Source organism: Meriones unguiculatus, chromosome 7, assembly GCF_030254825.1.
Source record: "Meriones unguiculatus strain TT.TT164.6M chromosome 7, Bangor_MerUng_6.1, whole genome shotgun sequence".
In the NCBI taxonomy this organism is placed as follows: domain Eukaryota; kingdom Metazoa; phylum Chordata; class Mammalia; order Rodentia; family Muridae; genus Meriones; species Meriones unguiculatus.
In genome coordinates this window covers 5,748,743-5,773,122 of record NC_083355.1, presented here as the reverse complement: position 1 = coordinate 5,773,122, position 24,380 = coordinate 5,748,743, and the positions used below count along the sequence as shown (strand labels likewise).

Here is a 24,380-nt window from a genome sequence, read left to right as displayed (position 1 = left end):
TCGTAGCTCACTTACCCTGTAGACCAGGCTGGTCTCAAACTCAGAGATCCACCTCCCCAGTGCTGGGCTTACAGGTGCGTGCCACCACCTGGCTGCATGCATGTGTGTCTGTGTGAAGGGGTGCGCACGGGGGTCAGAGGAGAGCACTGGATCCCCTGGAGTGATGGCAGTTGTAAGCCACCTGACGGGGGTATTCTACAAGACAGGAAGTGGCCCTTCTCGCTAGCCCCAAAGTCTAGCTATCATTCTCCCAGAGGTCTGAGGCGAAAATCAGTATTTTGAAAGAGAATGCCATTTAATAAACTTGAGACATCATCTATACAAAGTTAGCGTTACTTTAAAAAAAATTAGGACCATAATATAAGTTGGAAAAAGAAACAAAACACCGGGCCTGGCTGAATCCCAAACAGCCCCCAGGATCTAGTCCTCAAGGAGGCTCTGCCCAGGGCCACACAGGAGCCAGGCAGAGATGGTAGGGACATCCGGCACCAGAGCAACCTGTGGGGCCAGACACACGGGCTGGAGCTAGGGCTGAGCTGGTGGCGAAGGAGATCTGGCTTCTTCGCTTAACAAAAGCCCTTAGCATCCCTGCTTTTAGCCATCTCTCCTTGCTTGTCATTGCCCCTAGACAATGGGCAATGTTTCCCACAATGCTATGTCCAGGAGCCTTGGGAGCGGGCTCATGAGTCCATGAACAAATGCAGGAAGGACTTGTAGGACAGGGAGAAGAGGAGAAACAGTTTTCGAAAAAGGGTCATAGCAGCATGGTGGGGACCTCAACACTGGGGACAACTGAGGGAGCAGCTGTGTGTCTGGTGAGGTCACAGTCACAGTGACAACAGGAAGACGGCACCTGCACAGGCCTGAGCCCTGAGAAGAAAAGTTATCGTCCCTGTAGGGCAAGAGAGGCAGGCAGAGCAGGGCCCCGAGCCTTGGGGAAGCAGGCGTCCTGCATGTCCCCCAGACTTGGGTCAGGAACATTCAGGCCTGAGAAGGGGAGGTCTCACCTCCCAGGGAACCTGCCTTTTTACCTGTCTCATACGCAGTCAGCCTTGTCTGTGGAGTGAGCTGCTGGGCTCAGGGCCCATCCGTCCAGTCTCTACAGACACACGGCCCGGGGCAGACAGAATCTCTGCCTAGTTAGTGTAGCACCTGGTCCAGCTCATACTTCTCACAGAATCGACTGGTGAAGGGGAAGCAGGTGAGGTACTCAATCCAGGGCCAGTTGATGGGGTAGATATACAGCCAGAGCACCAGGGAGGCAAAGAGCCCAGCAAAGACCAGAAGCGACACCAGGATGAGAGCTCGCTTGCGGTACTTGTCACTGGTGCCGAAGGTGATGTAGGGCAGGAAGGCGAAGGCCAGCAGCATACCACTGAGGAAACCGAAGATGTGGGCTATGTTGTCTATCCAGGGTAGGAGGCCACAGATGAAGAGGAAAAGCACAATGGCCGACAGGTTGAAGAAAGCCTTCCACGGGCGCTCCAGCAGCTGCCAGCTCTGGAAAAGTTCCACGAAGAGGCAGGCAAGGAGGCCGAACTGGGACCCGGCTGGGCCCACCTGGGGTTGGGGAGGAGAGATGTGGCATGTTGACCCTGGATACCAGGTACCAGCCGTGGGGGACATCTGCCACTCACAGGGTGCGGATGCGGCCGGAGCTGCTAGGCTTGCCCATTCTTGCCGCTAACCTCGGTGTGGTGCCCCTGTGCTCAGCACAAGCCAGCCTGCTCCCCACAGGCAGTGGAGAGCACACAGACCAGAAAGAGCGAGAGATTCAAGGTGAATGGAGCAAAAGACCTCTCCCCCTGAGGGAGGAGAGCAGCTACACGCAGGGTTTCACTGAGCAAGGTGTGGGGATCCCTGGTGACTCAAGAAGCCACCCTGTTTCCTCCTAAGAACTAAGGAACCAATGAGTAAGTCCCAGCTTAGCTGCCCACCTGTGGGTGAGCCTGACACATGGGCTCGGTGCCCTTGCTGCAGAGCCTGGGGTGGGACTAGAGCAAGGGGCGGCAGGACTGGTCTTCCCTACATGGCACAATGTTTTGAGCCCAAAAGGAAAGGCTGATCCCACCCTCTTTGCCCTTGTCACTCAAGTCCCTACCTCTGCCCGATAGGGGAGGAAGATGGCGCTGGCCAGGTTGCCTGTGATGCCGCTAAGGATGAAGATGATGGAGATGCGGTGCCAGCCGGCCAGCTTCTCTAGGTCCCTCAGGATGGTCATTTGGAAGACCACAGATACAAGGCAGTGCACTATGCTGGGGAAGTGGGGGGGGGGCATGGGCACCATTAGCCTTCCCCGTGTGCTCACGGCCGCCAGCGGGGCTCACCACCTGTGCGGTCAGCGCTGGCAGCCGAGCTTGGTCCAGAAGCCCTTACTCCAGCATCTAGGCGGGAAGACACAGGAGTTTGGGCATGGGGCAGCAAGGCAGCTCTTACCCAGCATGCAGAAACAGAGATAGCCAGATCCGGTAGAACTGGTCGGGGATCTCAGGGTTGAGGAAAGGCAGGAGCCCGCACACCTTGTCTAAGCAGTGCACCTGGGTGGGAGACACGGGGCCGTTAGTGTTACCCTGGGAGGCAGGTTGAGTCCGAGGATTCCAAACAGGAAGGATCCCCACAGCCTTCGCCTACCTGGGAGCAGAGCGTTGCCTCCTCGTGGAAATAGCCGTGCATGAACTCACAATACTCCCGAGTGGTGATCTCACAGCTGCGGACAGGAAACAGACGGCATCAGCATTCTAAAGGGCGCCTGCCCACTTAGGCTAGAGCCCATGGCCATGGCAGGCAGGATGGAACAAGCTCCCTTTCTATCTCATCGACCCCTCCACCCTGCCTCCCCCATCACCCGAGAGCAGAGAACAGAAGACAGTTACAGAGGTCCACCAGGGGCTTGGGGGAGGAGGGGCTGGCTCACCTGCCCTTGGTCCCGATGCAGCAGGGCCGGCCTTTGATCTTACAGTCCATGTGTAACAAGCCCGTGTGATTGCTCTCGGCCTGCTCTGTGCAGATCTAAAAGAGGGCACCGATGGCAACGGTCCTCAGTGACAGGAAGCCACTGTCCCCACCCTCGTCCCACAGCCTTCTGTCCCTCACTCACCGGCCACTTGGTGATGTCATCAGGCCAGATGTGGGCCCCACTGGAGGCTGGCTCTTCACAGGTCCTGGAAGTAGTGTTAGAATAGGCAAAATAAAGCCCGGAACAGCCCAGCCTGCCACACCCACCCACGGGTATCCCAGAGGGCAGCTCCAACAGCTGGGTACCACTCAGGGTCCCATAGGCGTCCCTAGGCTGTACCTGGGGTCTTGGTGGCATACAACCGCCAATGGCTGCTTCTGGCTCAGGTCGGACTTCTCCAAGTTCCCGGTATCATTCTGCCACTTCACGAAGGTGGCCAAGGTCTCCTAGAGGGTGGAGAGGCGGTCAGGTCATGCCAGGGCAATGTCATTCAAGAAGGTGTGGGCAGGGAACCATCCAGGACAAGGGCTGTTCCCATCTCCCCAGGGCTCAGGTGCTTCCTGGGAACCACTGTCCAACTCTCCAAGGCCGCCTTTGGGCTTGCCCCTTGGGCCGGAGAGGGAAGAAGTGACATGATGGGACTGGCAGGGTCACGGTGGTGGGGCTGGCAGCTCTGGAGGCCGGACCCACCGAGCAGTCCTTCTTCTGGGTCTGGATGCAGCCCGAGCGGTCATTCTGCACACAGCAGCCGGAGCTCCGCTCAATGTCCCGCTCCCTCCGTACCAGCTGCTCGATTTGCTGGTCTTTCCGGATGCAGGGCGAGAACTTTGCTCCCAGGTGGATCAGGTCAATCTGAAGTTGGGGAAGGGGCTGGTGAGCCAGCACTCCATATTCAGAAGGGCAGGGGCACCCTGCATCCACTGGGAGCCTCCCCCAACTGCCCATCTGCCTGGGGTGGAGTGACAGGAGGCGGGGCTCCTCCTGGGCCTTACCGAGCTGGGGCCGATCCAGAAGTTTTCCTGCTGGATGTATTTCACGCTCTCATACACACCTCTGTTCTTCAGCACCTATGAAGGAGGCAGTAGAAGGCATCAGAGGAGCCAGAGCCCTGGCGTGTGAGAGGAGAGGGGAGACTGGATGGCATCCCCAGAATTGGGCCTCCAGGAAAGACTCAGGCTCTGCGAGCCTCAGGCACCTCCAGCTTGGGCCAGGGTGTTGTGGTGGGAAATACTGGGTGCCAACTGTGCTGAAGCCCCTGGGAGGGGCCCTACTCACCAGCTGGGTGGTGACATGCTGGGCAAAGCCCACAGGTGCAATGCCGTAGGTGCAGATCACCAGCAAGGTGATGATGATGTGGACGAAGGTCAGCCAGTAGGTAAAGTAGGGCCTGTAGGCAGGGGCGTCCGGTCAGCCCAGCAGAGCTCACACCCTGCCCTCACCTGGCCACAGCAGACTCCCCTAGGCTCAGCCTTCTCCACAGAAACTCTGAAGATGCACCCCAAGTCTCTTCCTCTGTTTGAAACCCTGGATAGCTTCCCTCTGCCTGTGGGATGAAGATCAAACTCTCCCCTGCTGCTAACCGGCAAGCCTCGGTGCACTCTCACCTAAAATTCCTCCTTCTCCTCCACTTGCACTTCCTGGGACAGCCCACTGTCCCTGAAGCCCCCGGGGCCTTTGTGCACAGCTGGGAGGCCCTACCCATTCCCGCCCAAGCTGGCTCCCCTGACAGCAGCCCTCCACCCCAGACACCCAGCTGCCACACCTGTCCTTTCTCAGTGTGTATAATTTGGAGTCCAGTGTCTATGAGGTCACATTGTCACACTATCACGACCTCATTTTCTCCAGTGCCCAGCCTGCCCCAGGCTCCAACTCCTTTTGTTCTGTTTTAACTTCTTTTGTTTTGAGATAAGGTCTCCCTACAGAGCATTAGCTGGAACTCACTATTTGGACCAGGCTGGCTTTGAACTCACAGAGCTCTGTTTACCCCTAGCTTCTGAACACTGGAATTAGAAGCATGTGCTACCATGCTGGGCTTAAAAATTAATGTTTTAGGGGGCTGGAGATATGGCTTAGGTTAAGAGCACCGGCTGTTTTTCCAAAGGTCCTGCGTTCAATTCCCAGCAACCACATGGTGGCTCATAGCCATCTATAATGAGATCTGGTGCCCTCTTCTGGTGTGCAGGTGTACATGCAGACAGAACACTGTACACATAATAAAAAGTCATAGGCGAATGAGAAGACACTCAGCGTTAGAGAAACCTGCATCCCAGCCACTCACAGGATGGCCAAGACCAAATGATGGGAAAAGCCAGGCCGGGAGGCACAGGTCTGGGACCACAGCCGCTCTGGAAGCAGAATGGAAAGTTCATTGGCTCCCTAGCTACCCAGTGAGTTCAAGACCAACCTGGGTATCACACGAGACTTGGTCACAAAATGAAAAGTAACACTAAGAGGGGCTGGGGGCCAAATACTGCTCAGTGGTACAGTGTTGACCCAGCATGCATCAGGCCTGTGTTTGGGAACGGTGTTAATGTGGGGGTCAGAGGGCAACGGCATGGAGTTGGTTCTTTCCTTCCTCCTTCATATGGGTTTCGGGGATGAAACTCGGGTCACCGGTCTCATTATGCCTTCTTGCCAGCTCCAGTCTGCCCACGCACAATGCCCTCCTCTAAGGGCTGTGTCCTAGAGCCTGAGTGTGGTTGTGCTTGCTGACTGACCGTTGTCTGGGAGCCATGCTGAAGATAAGATAGCAGTGGGCCCTTTCCAGGTTGCAGGCTGCTCCCTGAGCACAGCGCCCCGGGGTGTGTCATACCAGGCCTGGCCTGCAGGAGGCGCTCTGGAAACGTTTACTGAGACGGGGCCATGTCTGGGGCGAGGACCCCCGCCCCCAGAGGTCTGGAGCTCTGGAAATGGTCCTCTGCTCAGGCTGGCGCCTGGGGCTCACCGGTGGCTGTCAAAGCTCTCCAGCTGCCGCTGCACGGTGCTGCTGATGCTGCGGCGGTAGCTGCGGTTCAGCCAGTTGCCCACCACGCCCAGGCCGTAGTGCCGCTTCTTCCGGTCAAACGCGAAGTGCTTTACTTTGGAGGCGATGCGCTTGCCGCGCTGGGTCCCGGGAACTGGGGCTCGGCTGCTGTACTCTTTTCTGGTGGTGACAAAGGCTCTCAGCCTGAGGACCCTGCGGGGGCTCAGCAGGGGCCGCTGGGCACTGGGGAGTCCCCACCCTGCACTCACAGGGGGATCTGCACTCCATCAGGGGAGACTGGGGAGGCGGAGCGCGGGACACCTCGGAAGTAGCTAGCAGAGAGCGGAGGAGACTCGAACACGTCATCGGGCATGGAGCCCATTTCTTCCTGGAGAGAGGCACCAAAGGCAGGGTAAGGAGCTACTGTCCCAGCACCTTCTCCAGGATGGAATGAGCCACATGCTTGCCATCCCTGGAGTGACTTTGCCAGTGGGTTCATGCCCCACTCCAAATGCCCCTCTCCGGGAGCCCAGCTCAGTGCTCACGGAGGACACACCCCATCCTGTGTCTGCACCTTTCAGGGATCCTGGCATGACAAAGCCAAGGCCATGGTCACTTTTTCCCAGGCTCCAGGCCTCCCCAACCCCTGCCCAGAGACTCCACACCCCATGCTTGCCTTACTAAAAAAGGAGGAGTCAAAGGTGTCTGCTCCGTCCACGGCATCCTCCTCTAGGAAGCTGGGGTAGGCGAAGCTGCGCTTGACATTCCGGCACCGCTGCCCCGTGGCGTCCAGCACTGAGCGCCCCTGAGCATGGGACACAAGCATCAAGGAGGACCCAGCACCCCAGGACCAAAGGGGCACAGCGTGTGGGTTGGCACAGGCTCGGAGCATCTGAAGAGTGCCCGGGCTTAAGGAACGGCTCCCAGCAGGGGGCCCAGAAGGGGCTCCGGCTACAGCTGGCCCTCCGTAGCCTCTTTCCAGCTCTCCCCTCACAACCTCTTCCCTGCTATTGTGAGTGGCTGGCACTCCAGCACTCACGGCACCCGCATTCCATAGATCACGCTCAAGCCTGGAGCCATGTCCCCCCCCCCCCCCCGCAGTCTCTTGGCTCAGCGCAGTAGGCCCTTGCCCACCAGTCTGACCCTTTATTTCCTGTCACTCCTCCCATAAACACAGGAAGCTGCTTCCCAAAACAGAGGGGAGGTGAGGGGCTCGCCGGGAAACCGGGGCCTACAGCACACAGGTATCCCTGGGCTTTAGGGTACGTACACACTCCCAGCTCTGACTCGGAGGGCGGACACGCAGGTGAGCCGAGTGGCATGGATGGACGGGGACACACACCCTTCAACACGGGCCTCACCTTGAGGAGGGCGGCGGCGGCCTGAAAGCTCATATGGGCAACAGATATCCTTTTGCGCCGGGGCAGATGGGAGTGGCCAGAGCGGACGCTGGTGAAGGACGTGAGGGATAGGACTCCTGGAGTCAGAGGTGGGTGGGGAGCGTGAGGCCGGTCCACCTCGTCTGGGTGGCGGAAGGCCCGACCCCGGGCCAGCGGATCCACAATCTGCAAGAGATGGTGGGTGAGCAAAGCTGCCCAGGCCCTGGGAGAGCGGCTCACCCGCCCCCACCTCCAGGGAGCCCACCTTGGGCATCTTGCAGGGCTTGGGAGACTCGGTGCCCTGGAAGGATGGCACCTCCTGGCTGGGCAGCTCCAGTTCTCTCTGGCACGAAGGCTTGAGCCGGCCGTAGTGCACGCTGCAGTGGTGCAGACTGCGGCGCTGCCAGTTCTGCCGCCTGCCCTCCCAGTCGCCGCTGACCCCGAACCACTGCGCCGCGCCCCTGCGGGACAGACAGCGTGGGCGGAAGCCTGTGCACGAGCTTGTCCGGGTGCACGTGTGTGTCCAGGGGAGGAGGGGGATGATGACGGTGCATAGGTGCACAGAGGTGAGGGTGAAGGAGCGTGTGTGCACAGAGGAGGTGAGAGTGAAGGAGGTGTGTGCACAGAGGTGAGGGTGAAGGTGTGTGCACAGAGGTGAGGGTGAAGGTGTGTGCACAGAGGTGAGGGTGAAGGTGTGCACAGAGGTGAGGGTGAAGGTGTGTGCACAGAGGTGAGGGTGAAGGTGTGTGCACAGAGGTGAGGGTGAAGGTGTGTGCACAGAGGTGAGGGTGAAGGTGTGTGCACAGAGGTGAGGGTGAAGGTGTGTGCACAGAGGTGAGGGTGAAGGTGTGTGCACAGAGGTGAGAGTGAAGGTGTGTGCACAGAGGTGAGGGTGAAGGTGTGCACAGAGGTGAGGGTGAAGGAGGTGTGCACAGAGGTGAGGGTGAAGGAGCGTGTGTGCACAGAGGTGAGGGTGAAGGAGGTGTGCACAGAGGTGAGGGTGAAGGTGTGCACAGAGGTGAGGGTGAAGGAGCGTGTGTGCACAGAGGTGAGGGTGAAGGTGTGTGCAGAGGTGAGGGTGAAGGAGCGTGTGTGCACAGAGGTGAGGGTGAAGGTGTGCACAGAGGTGAGGGTGAAGGTGTGTGCAGAGGTGAGGGTGAAGGTGTGTGCACAGAGGTGAGGGTGAAGGAGCGTGTGTGCACAGAGGTGAGGGTGAAGGTGTGTGCACAGAGGTGAGGGTGAAGGTGTGTGCAGAGGTGAGGGTGAAGGTGTGTGCACAGAGGTGAGGGTGAAGGTGTGTGCACAGAGGAGGTGAGAGTGAAGGTGTGTGCACAGAGGTGAGGGTGAAGGTGTGTGCAGAGGTGAGGGTGAAGGTGTGTGCACAGAGGTGAGGGTGAAGGAGCGTGTGTGCACAGAGGTGAGGGTGAAGGTGTGTGCACAGAGGTGAGGGTGAAGGTGTGTGCAGAGGTGAGGGTGAAGGTGTGTGCACAGAGGTGAGGGTGAAGGTGTGTGCACAGAGGTGAGGGTGAAGGAGCACGTGTTTAAAGGAGGTGGCACTGGGGACAGTACATGTGTGTGCTGGAAGCTGACAGTGTAGAACGGGTATGTGTGGGTTGAGGGGTCATGTGTGTCAGGCAATGGGAGGCAACGGTGCGTGTGTTTGGGAAAGGTGTTAATGAGGGCGGCGGTGTGTGTGGGGAGAGGTGACTTGATGGTGATGCCAGTGTGTGTCTGTCAGGCCCTGGGGAACCAGCCTTCCCCGAGCGCCCGTGAGGCCCAGCTACAGCTGATGACCAGGCTGAGCGTGAAGGCTACACCATGAGGGCAGACCTGGGCGCCCCTCTGCAGCAGGCTGTGAGCCTTCCTGTCAGGCGAGCACCCAGAGCCTGCTTTCTCCCATTGGGCATCCCCCCCCCCCTCCACAGGGAGCTGCCGCTTAGACTGTCTACACCTTCTGGAAAGGGGACACAGGGCTCAGGCCCTGTCAAAGACCAGCATCCCAGAACGTGCAGGCTGTTGGGTTGCCCAGGCAGGGCATGGGTACACAGATGCTGGAGTGCCCAGGTAGGGCACAGGAGCTCAGATGCTGGGGTGCCCAGGCAGGGCACTGGAGCTCAGATGCTGGGGTGCCCAGGCAGGGCACTGGCACACAGATGCTGGGGTGCCCAGGCAGGGCACTGGCACACAGATGCAGGTCACAGGAGCTTACTTGCGGATGCTCTGTGACAAAGAGGCCTGACGGCGGAAGCCGGGGCGCTTCTCCGCACCATCTTGCCATCGGCCCCGGGGTTCCTGGAGGCTGACGCTCTTCAGGTAGGCTGGGTTCTTGGGCCTCTGTTGGCAGGCAGGGAGGACATGAGCTGACTGTAGAGCCCATTCACTCTCCAGCTACTGTCCTAGGCACCTCCCCCCCCAACTCCTTTTCACTGCAGTGTTAGGGGGCAGAACCCAGACCCTTTAACATGCTAGGCCACTTTAACACTAGACCACTGGGCTGCAAGCCCTCCCACCCCCCACTTCCCACCCCTACTGCCTTCATTCTGAACTTAAAAAAATAAGCATTTCCTAGCAAGCTCTGGGCTGCAGAGTGCCGGCCCAGCATGCACAAGGCTTGGTGTGAGCCCCAGCGCTACACACCAGGTGCAGTGGTGAAACACTTGCAAACCCAGGACACAGGAAGTAGAGTAAGGAAGATCACAAGTTCAAGTTCGAGGCCAACGCAGGCTGCGTGAGACCCTGTCTCAACAAACAGAACACATAAAGCTTTCCACTGACCCCAGCAATCCTCCCTGTACATGCTCTGCCCATGAGCCAGTCCTGCCTCTTTTCACATGTCCTACAGAGCTCTCGGGGTGAGCGGGCGGCCCCAACATAGCTCCCCTTTATGTCTCCAGCTGCGTGCAAAGCCCACGCTGTTTGGGGGCCTGCTCTCAATGAGCTCTTTATGGGACAGGAGTTCAGATGGACAGAAACTCTGACCCCATCCCCCCAAGAGTCAGGCACTACAGGAGTGGGCTGCTGGCACTTCGGGACCCTGTGCCCACTCAGGCCACCACAGACAGCCCACGCCACATCAGAAGAGGCCAGGGAGGGGACACATGAACAAGCCAGAGCCTAGGCCTGCCAACAAGGACTTTTCTCAAGGACCGTATTCCTTGTCCCTTGGCTACCAGGCAACAGAGCTCCCGAGTTTCAGAGTTCAAAGCCTTGCTCCCTGCAGTATGTCAGGTCTGCATTCAGGCTGCAGGGCGGTCAGTACACCGTGACAGAAGGGTGTGCCTAAGAAGCGCAAACACCTGGAAGGGCACATGCGTTGCCTGTGGCAGGGCAGGGGGCCTCCAGCTCTCACCTCAGGAAGCATGCTGTCCTGCTCGCAGGGGGGCTGCTGGGCGTCTGGCGGTGGGATGGTGATGGACAGGTTGGGTGGCTTCCGGCTCTGTAGGCGGCTACCAGACGCAGATGGGAGGTTGCTGCCATTCTTGTCAGCTGAGGCCATGGTGGGCACGATGCTAAAAGGAAGACGGGGGCAGCACAGGCATATAGAGAGGCGGTAGGACCTGAGGGAGTGGGGAGCTTGGCATCAGGGAAGGCAGCCCAGGGCCAGCACGACGCTGTCCCACGTGGCCTCGGACTAAGCTCCACCTGGGCTGGGTGGAGGACCTTGGGGTCTATTTCTGACTTTCATTTGCATTTCAGATCTTGATTCTTGCCTTAGTCCCTTTCTGGTCTCTCTGCTTCAATGAAAACCAAAGGACGAAAGGAGCAGAAAGATAAGTGTGGGTGTGGTCAGAGCAGGCCAGGGGCCACAGTGTGGGCATGGACAAAGGGCCCTTCCTTTTTCTCTAGGGGAAAGCTCAAGGGACAAGAGTGCTCCACACAACCAGGCGCACTACTGCGAATAAGGCGCTCTCAGCGTTGCTGGGCAGACACCGGCTGCTATGGGTAGGGGTCGCCTTGGGAGGGCAGGTGTGTCTCCTGGGGAAGCAGGCCTTGAGTCATGCACAGGAAGTGGTTGTTCAGCCTAATTCCCAGAGGGATGAGAAACCCACCATGCAGGCCCCTGAACCCCAAGGCTGCCTAGTTCCCCCTCAGAGTTAAGTGGCGCACACCTGCTCGAGAAGCTGAGGGAGGGAGGGTCATTTGGGTCCAGGAGTTCAAGGCCAGCCATGCAATATAAACAGGCCTCTGTGCAGCTGGTATAAGCCTGTGAGCCCAGCACTTGGAAGACCAAGGAGAGAAGATTCTGAGTTTGAGGATAGCCTGGACTAGGCTAGCCTGGACTACATCTGTTAGAAGAGGAGAGAAGAGAAGAGGAGAGGAGAGGAAGGAAGGGGAGGGGAGGGGAGAAAAGAGGAAGATAATTGAAAATGTCACTAGGCTGGCATTCCTCATTTTCTTCTTTCCTTTAAGAGAGGGTTTCAGGGGGCTGAAGGGATGGCTCAGAGGTTAAGAGCACTGGCTGCTCTTTCAGGGGTCTTGAGTTCAATTCCCAGCAACACCATGGTGGCTCACAACCATCTATAATGAGATCTGGTGCCCTCGTCTGGCCTGCAGGCAGAATACTGTATAAATAAATAAATAAATATTAAAAGAGAGAGAGGGAGAGAGACAGAGTTTCATCCCAGGCTGGCCTTGAACTTGCTGTGTATCTAAGGGTGACCTTGAACTCCTGATTCTCCTGCCTCTCTCTCCCATATGCTAGGGTTACAAGCATGTGCCCCCATGTCCGGTGTATGTGGTACTGCGGATCAAGCACTCTCCCAAATAAGCCACATCCCTGACCCAGAGACAGTGACGTGATGGTGGCAAAATATTTAAACAATAAGGTGACTCACTCATGCTCACTGGCAAGACTGAGCACAGCAAAGCGGAAACTAAGCTTAGGGCTGTCCCTCAGGGAAGCCTCTCTGGTCCTAGAAACAGCATAGGCTTTTAAAAAGGCTGAAGTTCTCTGGTCTGGTGTGGACATCTGTCCCTTGGGGACACACAGACCGGCATCTTTGCCTTCTTTGATGGCAGAAAAGACCGCAGTAAATGGAACATGCCAGGAGTCAATTCCTGATTGCCAGTCACAGAGGGTGTTTTGTCGAGGGCTGATGACAGTGTGTGTGTGTGTGTGTGTGTGTGTGTGTGTGTGTGTGTGTAGACAAAGTTCTGGAAGTGGGAGGCTGGGTTGAGATAAGCGTGGACCTGGATGAGTTGGTCATTCACCCTTTTAGGAAACTTTTTCCTGTTTGGGCCACTGAACCCCATTTCCTGTGGTGTCTCCAAGGCACTGCTGTCTGTTTCTTTCCCTACAGCTCTGGGAAGCTCGGTAGGGGTCAATGATGGGCAAAGTACGATGGGCAGTGCTGGACAGCCACCACATGAAGCCCCAACTTCCAGCCTTGTAGCCTTTTCTGTTCTGTTTTGGATTTGTTTACTTCATGTGTGAGTGTTCTGTGTGCATGTGGGTATGTACACTGCGCGCGCGCGGTGGCTACGCATGTATAGTAACTGCCCAGTGCAAATGCCGGGTGCCCATGGAGGTCAGAAGAGGGCTATGGATCCCCTGGGACTGGAGTCATGGAAAGTTTGGAGCTACCTTGTGGATGCTGGGAATTACAGGTCCTCTGTAAAAAAAAGTGCTCTAAACTGCCGAGCCATCGCTCCAGTTCCCAGCTTTCTCCACCTTTACCTTTCTCCACAGCCAGCCTGCTCTCCCGACCCCTCCGTCTGTTGCCCATAAGTCCCCAAAGACCTCTCTTAGATGAAAAACAAAACAAACAAAAAAAAATGCAGATTCTGCTCAGTTCCAAGATTTCCTGTCCTTCAAGACCAAGCTCCTCCATGTGGCCTCCAGGCCCCCTAAGCCCCCTTCCCCTAGCCTTGTCCTGACTGTGCCATTCTGGGCCCTCAGCTGGAGGTGGGCACCCCAGCTTGACCCTCAAGTGGTCTTGGCTTGCCTCCATGAGAGAGTGCTGAGCCGCTGCCACCCGGGCTTTTACCAGGGTAACAAAAAGGACAGCATACTCTCCCTGCAAAGGAGCCACAAAGCACCCCTCAATCACTGTCCCCAGATACTGTGTCCCAGCAGTGCGTTCACCAGAGCTGAGAGGTGACAACCACCAAATGTCTCTGTCAGTGGAGGATGGACAGACAGAATGGTGCGGAGACACACAAAACCCTCATCCTGACATCTACTCAACACACAAAGGGCGAAGGTGCCCACCCAGGCTGCGACCTTGAGAGCGCTGTCTTGGGGAAGATGCCGCTCGCTGAAGACCACCTGTGCTGGGCGCTGCGGCACACATCTGTAATGCCAGCAGAAGCCAGAGGCAGGATTGTGACCCAAGGCTGGCGAGAAGGCTCAGAGGCTAAAGGTGCTTGCCACCAAACTTGACAACCTCAGTCTGACCTCATGGTGGAAGGAATCGTCTCTCCTATAAGTGCCCTTTGCCCTCCACAAGTACATTGTGGTCTGTGTAGCACATAAATATACATACACTTGAAATAAATAAGTCAATGTGGACTATTATGTTTAAAAAAATGAGAGTGGGGGTCCAGTCTGGGCTATAAAAAGCATTCAAGGCTATTTTTGAGCCATGAGTCTAGTGGAGGAAAAAGAGGAGGAGGAAAAGGAAAGAGACAGAGAAACAGGAAGAGAGGCACAGGGACAGGGAGAAGGAGAGAGACCAGATACACGGCTCAGTGTTAAGAACATTTGCTGTTCTTCTGAAAGGAGTTCAGTTCCTGGCACCCACATCAGGCGGCTCACAACAGCCTGCAATTCCAGTTCCAGGCAGTCTGATACCTTCCACAGATTTCAACAGGCACCTGCACACACACGGAACACACACACACACACACACACACACACACACAGCCAAGAGGTGGTGGCCATGCACTCCTTTAATCCTAGCCGAGGACAAGGTGTCAGCCATTGAAAAGATGGTACACAGGGCAGAGGCTTGTGGAAAAGCTGAGGTGGTCCTAAAGAAGCTCAGTTTGGGCTGGAGAGATGGTTCAGTGGTTTAAAGCACTGGCTGTTCTTCCAGAGGACCAGAGTTTGGTTCCTTGAACTCACAAGGCAACTCACAATGATCTGTAACTCCAGTCCCAGGGGATCCAACACCCTTTTCTGGCCTCTGCAGGCACCAGGCAAGCAAGTCGTGTACAGACAACATAGATGCAAGTGCATATCCATACACAGAAAATGAAAAGATCAATTAATTAAGAGGCCTGGTGGCACACACCCTTAATACTACAACTTGGGAGGGAGAGGCAGCTGTATCTCTGAGTTTGAGGCTAGCCTGGTCTACAGAGTGAGCTCCAGGACAGCCAGGGCTAGCACAGAGAAACCGTATCTTGAAAAACAAAACAAACAAACAAAGCCAGGCATGGTGGCACATGTCTGTAATCCTAGCATTTGGGAGGTTGAGACAGAAGGATTGCTGTGAGTTCAAGGCTAGCCAAGGCTACATAGCAGAGCCCTGACTCAAAATAAACAACACAAAAAGAACACCAAACACAAGCTGAGACAAAGTTCAGAGGTCAGTGGATCTGTCTATCTCCAGCAGGTACCCTACAGATGCTGGGTCTCTGCCTGCCCTGGTCAGTCTTCTCTGATTTCCTGCTGTCGGAGCAGCCCCCGGCCACCTCTCTGGCCATGTGTTCATCTCTGAGCCTGAGCTGACTGTCCTCTGAACCAAACAAGCAGGGAGCAGTGTTTTTGTGCCCCCCCCCCCTGCCCTGCCAGCATCCTTACCTTCAGATGTGTGGGGACCGGGCTTCCTGCGCTTGCTGGAGGGGCACTAAACCATGCCCCACTGCTTTCCTCGCTCTCTGGGTCTCCTGGGGTCCAGGTGGACAGATGGACTGACAGATGGCTGTGGGTCAGGCACGGTGGCTGGCTTAGCACGCCAACCTTTGAGAACAGAAGGACAGGTTAGAGGGGGCAGGCCAACTTCCAAACCTTCCTGTTTTCCCGACCACAGTCCCCCATAGGAGGGGCAGGAGACCCAGAGTGAGGCCCTTCACAGTGCTGAGCCAGAAAGGTCCAGGTAGCCAGGGGACCTGTCACACTCACAGACATGGTCCTTCTGGTCCAGGGCTTGACTGGAGCCAGCCATGAAGCTCTGTCCTATTCTGTTTATAACATCACTTTAACCTTTAGTGATAAGGTCTCCTGCAGTCTAGGCTGGCCTTGGACTTGCTATGTAGCTGAGGATGACCTTGAACTCCTGATCTTTCTGCTGTGCCTCCTCAGCATTAGGATCACAGGCACCTGTTAATACTCCCAGTTCACCATTTCTTTAATTCACAAGTTCAGGAATCATTAGTTTGTTTTTTTTTTTAATTTTTTTTTTAATTTTTAGGCTCTCCTTCCATGGTGGGTGCCAGGGATCAAACTTAGGTCATCAGGCTTGTGTGGGAAACACTTCAGAAAAAAATGTGTATGGGTGTTTTGTCTGCATGTAGCCTGTGCACCACACGCATGCCTTGTGCCCACAGAGGCCAGAAAAAGGCGTTGGATCCCCTGAAACTGGAGTTACAGATGGTGGTGAGCAGCCACATGGGTGCAGAGAATTGAATCACTAAGCCATTTCCCCAGCCCCAATGGCAAGAACTTTTCACTTTTCACCAGCTGCTCCACCTACCTAAGCCTGTCTTCTGACTAAGATTTTCTTCCTGGGGATGGGGAGACAGGCTCAGTCCTAACGTGCTCCCCAAGCATGGGGACCTGAGTTTGATGCCCAGTACCCACATTCAAAACAACAACGTCAGCAGAGCTGGGCATGGTGGCATGGACTTGTAATCCCAGCCCTGGATGGATGGAGGCAGGAAGAGGTCCATGGGGGAGGGGGGGCAGCTGAGCCTGCTTGGCCAAGTTCCAAGGCACTGAGAGACCTTATCTAAAAAAAAAAAAAAAAAAAAAAGGGGGTGCTGGAGATATGGCTCAAAGATCAAGGGCACTGGCTGTTCTATCGAAAGTCCTGAGTTCAAGTCCCAGCAACCACATGGCTCTATAGTGAGATCTGGTGCCCTCTTCTGGCCTGTAGGCACACATGCAGGCAGAACACTGTATACATAATAAATAAATAAACCTTAAACAACAAAAAACCCAAACCAAACCAAAATAAAACAAAAACCAACAAAAGGTATATGATCCCTGAGGAATGACACCCAAGTTATTCTTCGGCGGGCTCAGGCTCATATGCTGGAGGGCCAGCAGGCACGAATACACATACACCGCATACATACCACACACACACACACACACACACACACACACACACACGGGGGGGGGGGGGGGAGGGCTGGGGCTAAGAATGACTTAATAGACACAGTGCCTGCCATGCAAGTGTGGAGAGCCCATGTGGCCCCACCGCAGCAGCACCTGTAATCCCAGCACACCTCCAGTGAGACAAAAGACCCTCAAGAAGCCTGAGGGCCAGCTAGCCAGGTATACACAGACAGACCCTGCCCCAAACGCCACAGGCAGCGAGGACCGACATCTGAGGCTGTTTTCTGACCTCCACACGTGCAGAGATGGCCACGCCCTCACAGACAAACTCCGCTGACACACAGGCGCACACATCCACAGACAAAGAAAAGAGGGAGGCTGTAGCTCAGGCGTATGGTGCCTGCCGTCTATGCAGGAGGCCCTTCAGGATTACAAAAACAAAACATTTATTTTCCATTAGTCAGCCCGACACTAGGGCAGCGCTCAAGCGACTGGGACCTGTTCTACCATTTTTTTTTTGTTTGTTTTTGTTTTTTTCCTCAGTAATTTACTGACGTAAAACCCACCCAACGTAATGTTAACCATATGAAAGAGAACAGCATGGTGTCTGTGTTTTGGAAAGCCCTGTGCAGGCATATATTATTAACAGGGCAGGGGAGCAGAAGGCCCTCCTTGGCATGAGCCCAAGGAGCAACTGGGAAGTGGCAGTGTCTGGGCAAGATTGGTGCCAGGCCTGTGCATTCACTGTCCCTCGAATCCTGCCAAGAGAAGGTTACCATGCTTCTGATTTGTAGAGGGGCGATGGGGTTCAGAGGGGTGGATTTCCTTACCCAAGCTCACGAAGCAGGGAGGGGGTACAGCTAGGATTCAGGCCAGCTGACAGTAGGTGCGAGGCCACCTGGGGAGTCTCTTGTGGAGGGAGCCATGGCCTGGCATCCTAGTGATTCTCAATGCATGACTGGCAGAGGCCTCGGCTGCCTGGAGGCTGCCTAGGGAGTGTGAACTGGAAACTGCGGTGGTGCGGGGCTGGTGTAGGCCCCTCTCTGACCCCACCTGCAGGCCCTTCTATGCTTTGCAGGCTGTACTGTGAGGCCAATGTTGAGCCTCAGGTGGGGAGGTGGCGCAGCTGGTCCGGGTCATTACTGCTTCTTTAAGTGGGACCGACTTGTGACCTCGGCTTTGGCGCCAGCCATCACCACAGGAGTCCTGTCCCATAGCCCTCTGAGATCACAGACGGAGGACACCTGAGGAAGGGCAGACTCTGAGGAGCGCTGGCAATCATATGAGGACGCTGCCTGGGGACAACTCCAAGACAACAGCCTCACCTGGGGCCTCCACACAAGCTCCTCAACTTGGCCTGGAACCAGGTTGCGGGGAGAGGGCATCAGCCTGGCATTACCCACCAAGGGGGAGGTCAGGCAGCAAGAGAAAGGGGGGGCGTGGTGAAGGACACCACCAGCAGAGAGGGTCTTCCTCTTGAGGCTGCGACTCTCCAGCTGACAGTAAAACCCTCCTGGACCTAGGGATGAGGAACCGGAAGGCCCTGCCCAAGGGGCAGCACCGTGGGCTTGGCCCCCATGCGGCCAGCCAGACTGTGGTGGTTTGAATAATACTGAGCCCCACAGTCTGGATGCTGGGTTCTCGGTTAACGCACTGTTTGGGAAAGATTGGGTGTGGCCTGCTCAAAAGAGGTGTGTTGCTGGGAGTAAGGGTTGGAGTTTCAAAGGACGACATCAGGCTCTGTTCTTCCCCCTCCCCCCACTCCCACCCTGATACTGTAAGTAAGCCTCTGGGTTTAAATGCTCCCTTCTGTAAGCTGCCTCCGTCATGATGTCTCCTCGAAGCAAGAGAACAGTAACTAAGCCACTGATCTAGCACCCTGCAACTCGTCCAAGCTCCCCCTCCCACCCCTGGAGGCCAGGCACCCACAGGCCAGCCTCCACCTTGTCCACCTGGCCAACCCCTACTGCTTTCTTCCCCTACCAACATAATATTTTTGTTGATTATTTGAAAAATTCATTCAACGCACTCCTATCGCCCTCGCTTCCCACTCCTCCCAGCTCCACTCTCCCCCTCAAGTGCTCGCTGGAGCACTGTCAAAGCCCAATGGCCGGCCCCTTAAAGAGAACTCGGTCCTTCCCCACCCTGCCAGAAGCCATCACCGTGAAGAGCAGCACTCCGGCATCTTTATTATGGTTTTTAAGGGCTCTTCAATAGCTCCATGTCTGTGTGAGCTCCAGGCTGCTACTCGCCACTTGGCTACACTGCTGGTGCCCCAGGCACAACCACTGTGCTTACTGTGTCTCTAGGGAGTGTCTCCTCCAGGAAGCCTGCCTTGTTACCACCCTGCTTCCCACAGCTCTGCCAGGCCCTCTATTCTCAGGCCCAGTGAATCCCCACAGGTCCTAACTGGATGAGTCCGGTGAGGGTGGGAGGCTGTACAGCCGGGAGTGAGGTCGGGCTGCATGGACGCTGGGCAGAGGCCACTTCTCAGGACCTGCATCTGGCCCTGGAAGTGACTCAGCTCGCCCAGGCCCCCTGCACGGCTTGGATGGAGGCTGCTGGCTGCAGGGTGAGGATGAGGACTAACTAGTTCCCTGGTTAGCCACAAACACTCTTTTCCCTTCTGAGGCGCTTCCCTCAGAGCCCAAGCTGTACCAGCTGGGGACACCCCCATTTACACCCAGAAGCCCCCCATCCCCTCACCAAGCTGCCATCTGTGCCAATCTCCAGAAGGAAAAAGCAGACATGCCTTACCGCCACAAGACAGGGGAAGTTATCAACCTCGGGACAATGTTGGGGGTTCCCGTAGAAAGCAGTCTGATGGCAGGGGTGGGGGAGGGGGAGGAGTCACATGCCAGGAAAATCTCTACTACCACCTGCAAAGACGGCACCAAGCCTTGAGTGATGGTCTAGAAGTAGCTGCTTCCCTGTGCCTCAGTTTCCCTTTCGGTCCACTGGCAGTTGGACAAGGAGGTGGCTCAGACCTGCTGACCACAGGCAGCCTAGATAACAAAAGTGTTCTCTGCTACCTTCTCCCAGAACTTCTCCTGACCCCTCTACCCCAACCTGTGCAGGGGTGAGCCCAAAGCCCAACCCTCCTCAGGACTCAGTGTGTTGGCAGCTGCCCGGAATAGTCGTGGGAATGATCAGATTCGTTCTAGGCTCCTGTGTGACCTATGTCTATGACAGGCCACACAAGCTAGGCTAAAAAAAAAAAAAAAAAGCCGGCTGGAGCCGCCCTACCCACCACTTCTTTCCCGCCCCCAGAACTGCTTGCTCACTGCAAAGGAAATTGTGACATCCTGGGAGCAGGCTTCCTCTTGCTCTCGGTCATATCCGCTGAGCTCTCCGAGACCCCAGGCCTGCTGCCCAGCTGGAAGAGACCAAAGCCTATGGCCCCTGCCACTGCCCAAGCTGGATCCTGATTTAACTTCTAGGGAGAAGTTTTTTTGTTTTTTGTTTTTTTTTTTCCACAAAAGTTTTCAGCCAGGAGCCCAGGGGTGGTCAGGACTAAAATATCGGGGCTGAGGGTGGGTCAGCATTTCCTCTTCCTTTGGGGTGTCGTCCAGCAAGTGGTGGGGGCAGGGCAGACACTGGGAGGAGGCAGTGCAATACTGAGACTCCCCTCCAGGTGCCCTTGGTAGCTGGCCTCCACGAGGGTCGAGGGTCGGCGTGCTCTCCGAGAGCCTGGAGCCTTCGCACAGTACCACCTACCCGGCGGTGGCCCAGATGAGGCACACAGAAACACAGACTCAGAAACTGCCCTGAATGCCCAGAGAATCCGGTTTCCCCACAAAGGGTGGGGCCTGGCCACTCCCAAACGAGGCAGGTCCAGCCTAAGGATGGTAGGCAAGGTCACCCCTGGGGAGCGCTCCCCCAACCACACGAGGCGGGGTGCCCTGCCCTGCCCATGCAGGTGGCATCTGCCCAGATTCCTCCTTAGGGCCACTGTCCTCCCACTCTGCTCCAGGCGGGGGCTCCACCTGTATCCAGAGGTCTGGGCCCAGTCCCTAGTCTCTACCTGCCCACCAATGTGCTCCCACTGGCGGGGTTCTGGAGCCCCAGATTTCTGACTAACAATTCTCTACTCCCTTAAGCTCTGTAGACCGGAGGAACCAGGGCATTAAGGTGGCCTGACAGCAAAGGCCAGAAATGGGGACAGAGGGAGGGGCTGACAGACAAGAAGCCCTCTCCCATCCAGGGAAAGAGGGAGGCCATTATTCATCACTGGAGATGACCAAAGGGGAGGGTTCCAAGTCACCTCAACAGAGGACGTAAGTAAACCACACCTGGCCCAGGAGCCATGTCCAGCTCTGGGCTGCAGGCAAGTTCTGCAGCAGGTGGAGAGTGGGTAGAGAGGGGGTTGGTGGCAGACGGCTCACACACCAGGTCCCTGCTGAGTCACAGGATGATGACAGTGTGGGCTGGGGGCAAGGAAGAGACTTCTCTCCTCGGCTTCCCTGCCACCGAAACCAAAACTGCATCTTCCTTCCCGTGGCCCTGCTGGGAACCTCTGAGTTTTTAGAAAGCTACAAAGAGGAAGTGGAACCTCAGCTGTTGAACTCCCCTGTTACAAAAGACAAAAGGCTTCTGCTGCTCACCTTCCACAGGCCTCCAGCCTTGATGGCCCTGGAAGGACAGCACAAGTCAGAGCGAGCTGTCATCTAAGAAGTCTCCAAATAGGTCTCCACCGCCAATGACTCACGGCTGAGCATCTGCCCGTCCCGGTAAGAGGCAGTAAAGATGGAGCCAAAGGGGGCAGGTCTGGGGACACAGAATGGGGGCTGGGGGGGTGTAGCGTCTGGCAGGAGGCTCTCTCTCCACATGCTCTCCCCAGGGGCATGGAGCAGCAGGTGGTAACACAAAGTCAGCACACTCCCGGGCCTGCGCCCGGTGGCCACCCCCCAAAAAAGAAAAATGGTTTGTGGGTTCACACCCTGCCCAGATCTTACAAGAACCAGACCTCCCCGACAGAACCCCAACTTCTTTCTCCCCTTCACTTCCCAGGGCTTGTGCCAAACTCATTTCACAAGACCAGACCTGCAGGAGCAGGTTTCAGGACTTGGCAACCTACTGGCTTCTTTGGGGTTTTCCCCCCACTACGACCCGAAGCTCTGGGCTCCCTCTGACCCAATTTGAACAGCTTGGGTGCCACAGCCCACCACAGACACGGGAAGTGGGTACTAGGTTCCAGGGAGCTGCCAACGGCAGAGCCTAAGTGAGAGTGCCTACGTGTGGGTGTGACACCTGCTCTTAGGGAAGACGGGGCCTATGTTCCCCTCTGCTTCCTGTATCTGGGCTTTCTCTGGACCACTAGCCAGCCAGACTGGCAGAGATGTGAATGCCCTTCTCCTCTGCTGGGGGCTCTAGTCCTAGGAGCAGGCTGAGGTGGGGGCAGGTTCTGTATCCCAAGAGCTCAAGACGCAGCAACTGGGCATGCGCGTAGCTCAGGGGCAGAAGGCTTGCTTGACATAAGTAAGGCCTTAGATTCCATCACAGCAACACACACACACACACACACACACACACACACAGACAGAGAGAGAGAGAGAGACAGAGAGAGAGAGAGCACACTAACATCCTGGGGAATGGGTATGTAGCCCAGAGTCCTCAGTTCAAAGCTCCTCTGGAAACCTGACCCTAGAAGTGGCTGCTGGAGGCAGAACCCCTCCAGCAGCAACAGAGGAGAGATGCCAGTGCCTGGGACAGAGCCCTCCCACACCAAAGGCAGGCAGCAGCAGCAGGGGCGACAGCAGGTCAAGGGGATGCTCCCGCAGCTTCAGGAGACAGTACAAAGAGAAAATGGGAGGCTGGCTTCTAGGAAGCTCGTCTAACGGTCTGGTCTCCTGAGAAGGCCGTGCACTCTGCTCCACTCCTGCTGGCCCTCCTGGGGGCCCAGACGTCAGGACAGAGGAGGGCTCCCAAGGAGGAAGGGCTCAACACTGGGCACCACACCAACATGTTCTTGCTCCAAGATGGAAGATCTGCCCATCACAGGAATGCTGGCTACTGGGGACTGGGTTTTCACCGCTCTTCAGAACCAGAAGAGTACAAGCCCAGTGGCTGGGGCAGGATGCGGTGCAGCGTGGGGGAAAGGCTGAGTAAAGTGATACATTTTACTTCTCTGGGGTTCCCTGACCCCAAGCTATGACACACGCACACAGCTGGGCTTTTGTCTGATACGTGCAAGCCAATCGCCCACCCAATTTCCGTCTGCCATGTTGGAGTGTGACAGCTGCCTGGCTAGGAGAGGCAGGGTCACGGGGCATACTACCTGACATCTCTAGCTTAGTTTGCTGTTCATGCGGGCTCCCTGAAGCCTGCGACCCGGGTGTCTCTACCACCAATAACCAGAGCTCACCTTTCATGCAGCGTGTTCCCCGGAGGGACAAAGTCTCACTCTCTCCCACAGAGCACTTGCCCAGTGTCATTCAGCCCGAAACAGGCGGTGACCAGGCCAGGTGCGAGCACTCAAAAGTGCCAGGGGATTGCTGCTGTTGTCCTCGACATACCCAGGACAGGGAGCTGGGCATCCTGCCCAGATCTCCTTCTTCAGGCTAGGTGCCCCTCAGCGGGGAGGGAATATGCCAGCCAAACACTTTTTGGCTTGTAAACCATCATTAAGAAGCTAATAAACTTGATTTCCCAGAACTCTGCCCTGGGGCACCCTACTTCCCCAGGAAGAGGCTGGCCTCAGTCACAGTGGGTGCCAAGGATTTAGGGCACTTGGATTACAGGTCCATGTAAACTGTGCCCACAGCAGGTGAACCTTCACTGCCACCTGCCACCACTTGCCATCTCACTTTGGGGCAGCAAAAGACTTTCATGTTGAAGAACAAGGCATGCTGGGAGTCAGAGCCAGGGCTCACACGTGGCCTGTGGCCTGGCTCCCCTGTCTCGGTTTCCTCTGCTATGAGACGGGGTGACATTAACTACCAGGATGGCAGGTCCTGCTCGTATAATGCCTGATCACAACAACCAGAGCGTCCCCCTTGGCTGAGCCTCACCACCATGACCCAGGTGGCCTATGAGCCAAGAGCTGTGTGACATGAATTCTTCCTGACAGGTGGAGAAAAAAAAAAAAAAAAGCTAGACTCAATGATGTTAAATCACTGGTCTAGCTCCCACGGTCGGGAAGTGGCCATGAGGCTGCAACCGGCGTGGGTTCTGAGTTTTTTATATTTTAAAGATTTGCTTTGATTATAATTTTTTTCTATGTGTGTATGGGTATTTTACCTGCATGCATGCCTGCACACCACATGCAGGCAGTGCTTATGGAGGCCGGGGGAGGGTATTGAGGACCCTGGACATAGAATTATAGATGTTTGCAAGCCACCACGTGAATGCTGGGAATTCAACCCGCGTCTTCCACAAAAGACGCTAGCACTCTTAGCCGCTCTTAACCGCTGAGCCATCCCTCCCGCTCCACCCTACCACTCTCAGAAGCATGAAAAGCCAAGCGGCGAAAGGACATGTCTGGAGTGGCGCCTCCCTCTCAGCAGTCTGGGTGCAAAGACCTTTGGCTCAGGAAGCCCTCCTCCACCATCCGCTGTGAGTGGCAACACCTACCTCTTGGGTACCTCTCAGCTTATCAAAATGCTTTCACAAACACTATCTCATTAACTGAGGCAGGGCGAGGCCGCTGTCATCATGCAGCCTGGCTGATAGCACCCCTAAGGGCTCAGCTGAGCCTTCAGTTTTCAGTCCAGCGTCTACCCAGAATCCCACAGCGGGTTCCCCACCCTTCAAGGATCCACAGGAACAGGTAGCTCCCCTACACCAGCTGTGTGATACTGTGGACACGCGGCCACCGCCGAGGCTGAGGAGAAGGGATCCGCAACATTCTCACTCCCA

At 56.2% G+C, this 24,380-nt stretch overlaps 1 protein-coding gene across 5 annotated transcripts; it reads right to left on the bottom strand.

The window, feature by feature from the left end:
• Positions 1-276: 276 nt before the first annotated feature.
• Rhbdf2 (rhomboid 5 homolog 2) lies at positions 277-15,203 on the bottom strand. Of its 5 annotated transcripts, XM_060386344.1 has the most exons (19): positions 15,045-15,203; positions 11,407-11,583; positions 10,647-10,806; positions 9,507-9,631; positions 7,563-7,758; positions 7,280-7,483; positions 6,595-6,723; positions 6,188-6,306; positions 5,901-6,098; positions 4,232-4,343; positions 3,949-4,023; positions 3,647-3,808; positions 3,296-3,402; positions 3,098-3,161; positions 2,915-3,009; positions 2,632-2,707; positions 2,437-2,537; positions 2,102-2,255; positions 277-1,560 (listed from the first exon to the last, which is right to left on the bottom strand). In XM_060386344.1, exons 2-19 carry the CDS (start codon positions 11,463-11,465, stop codon positions 1,141-1,143), a joined length of 2,556 nt encoding a protein of 851 aa, XP_060242327.1. In that variant the 5' UTR covers positions 11,466-11,583; positions 15,045-15,203; the 3' UTR covers positions 277-1,140. The 5 variants fall into 5 exon arrangements, 4 of the variants coding, with proteins under 4 accessions (XP_060242327.1, XP_060242329.1, XP_060242328.1 ...); XR_009592722.1 differs by lacking the exons at positions 11,407-11,583; positions 15,045-15,203 and having other exon boundaries at positions 277-870; positions 1,032-1,560; positions 10,647-10,820; XM_060386346.1 differs by lacking the exon at positions 11,407-11,583 and having other exon boundaries at positions 10,647-10,854.
• Positions 15,204-24,380: the final 9,177 nt, after the last annotated feature.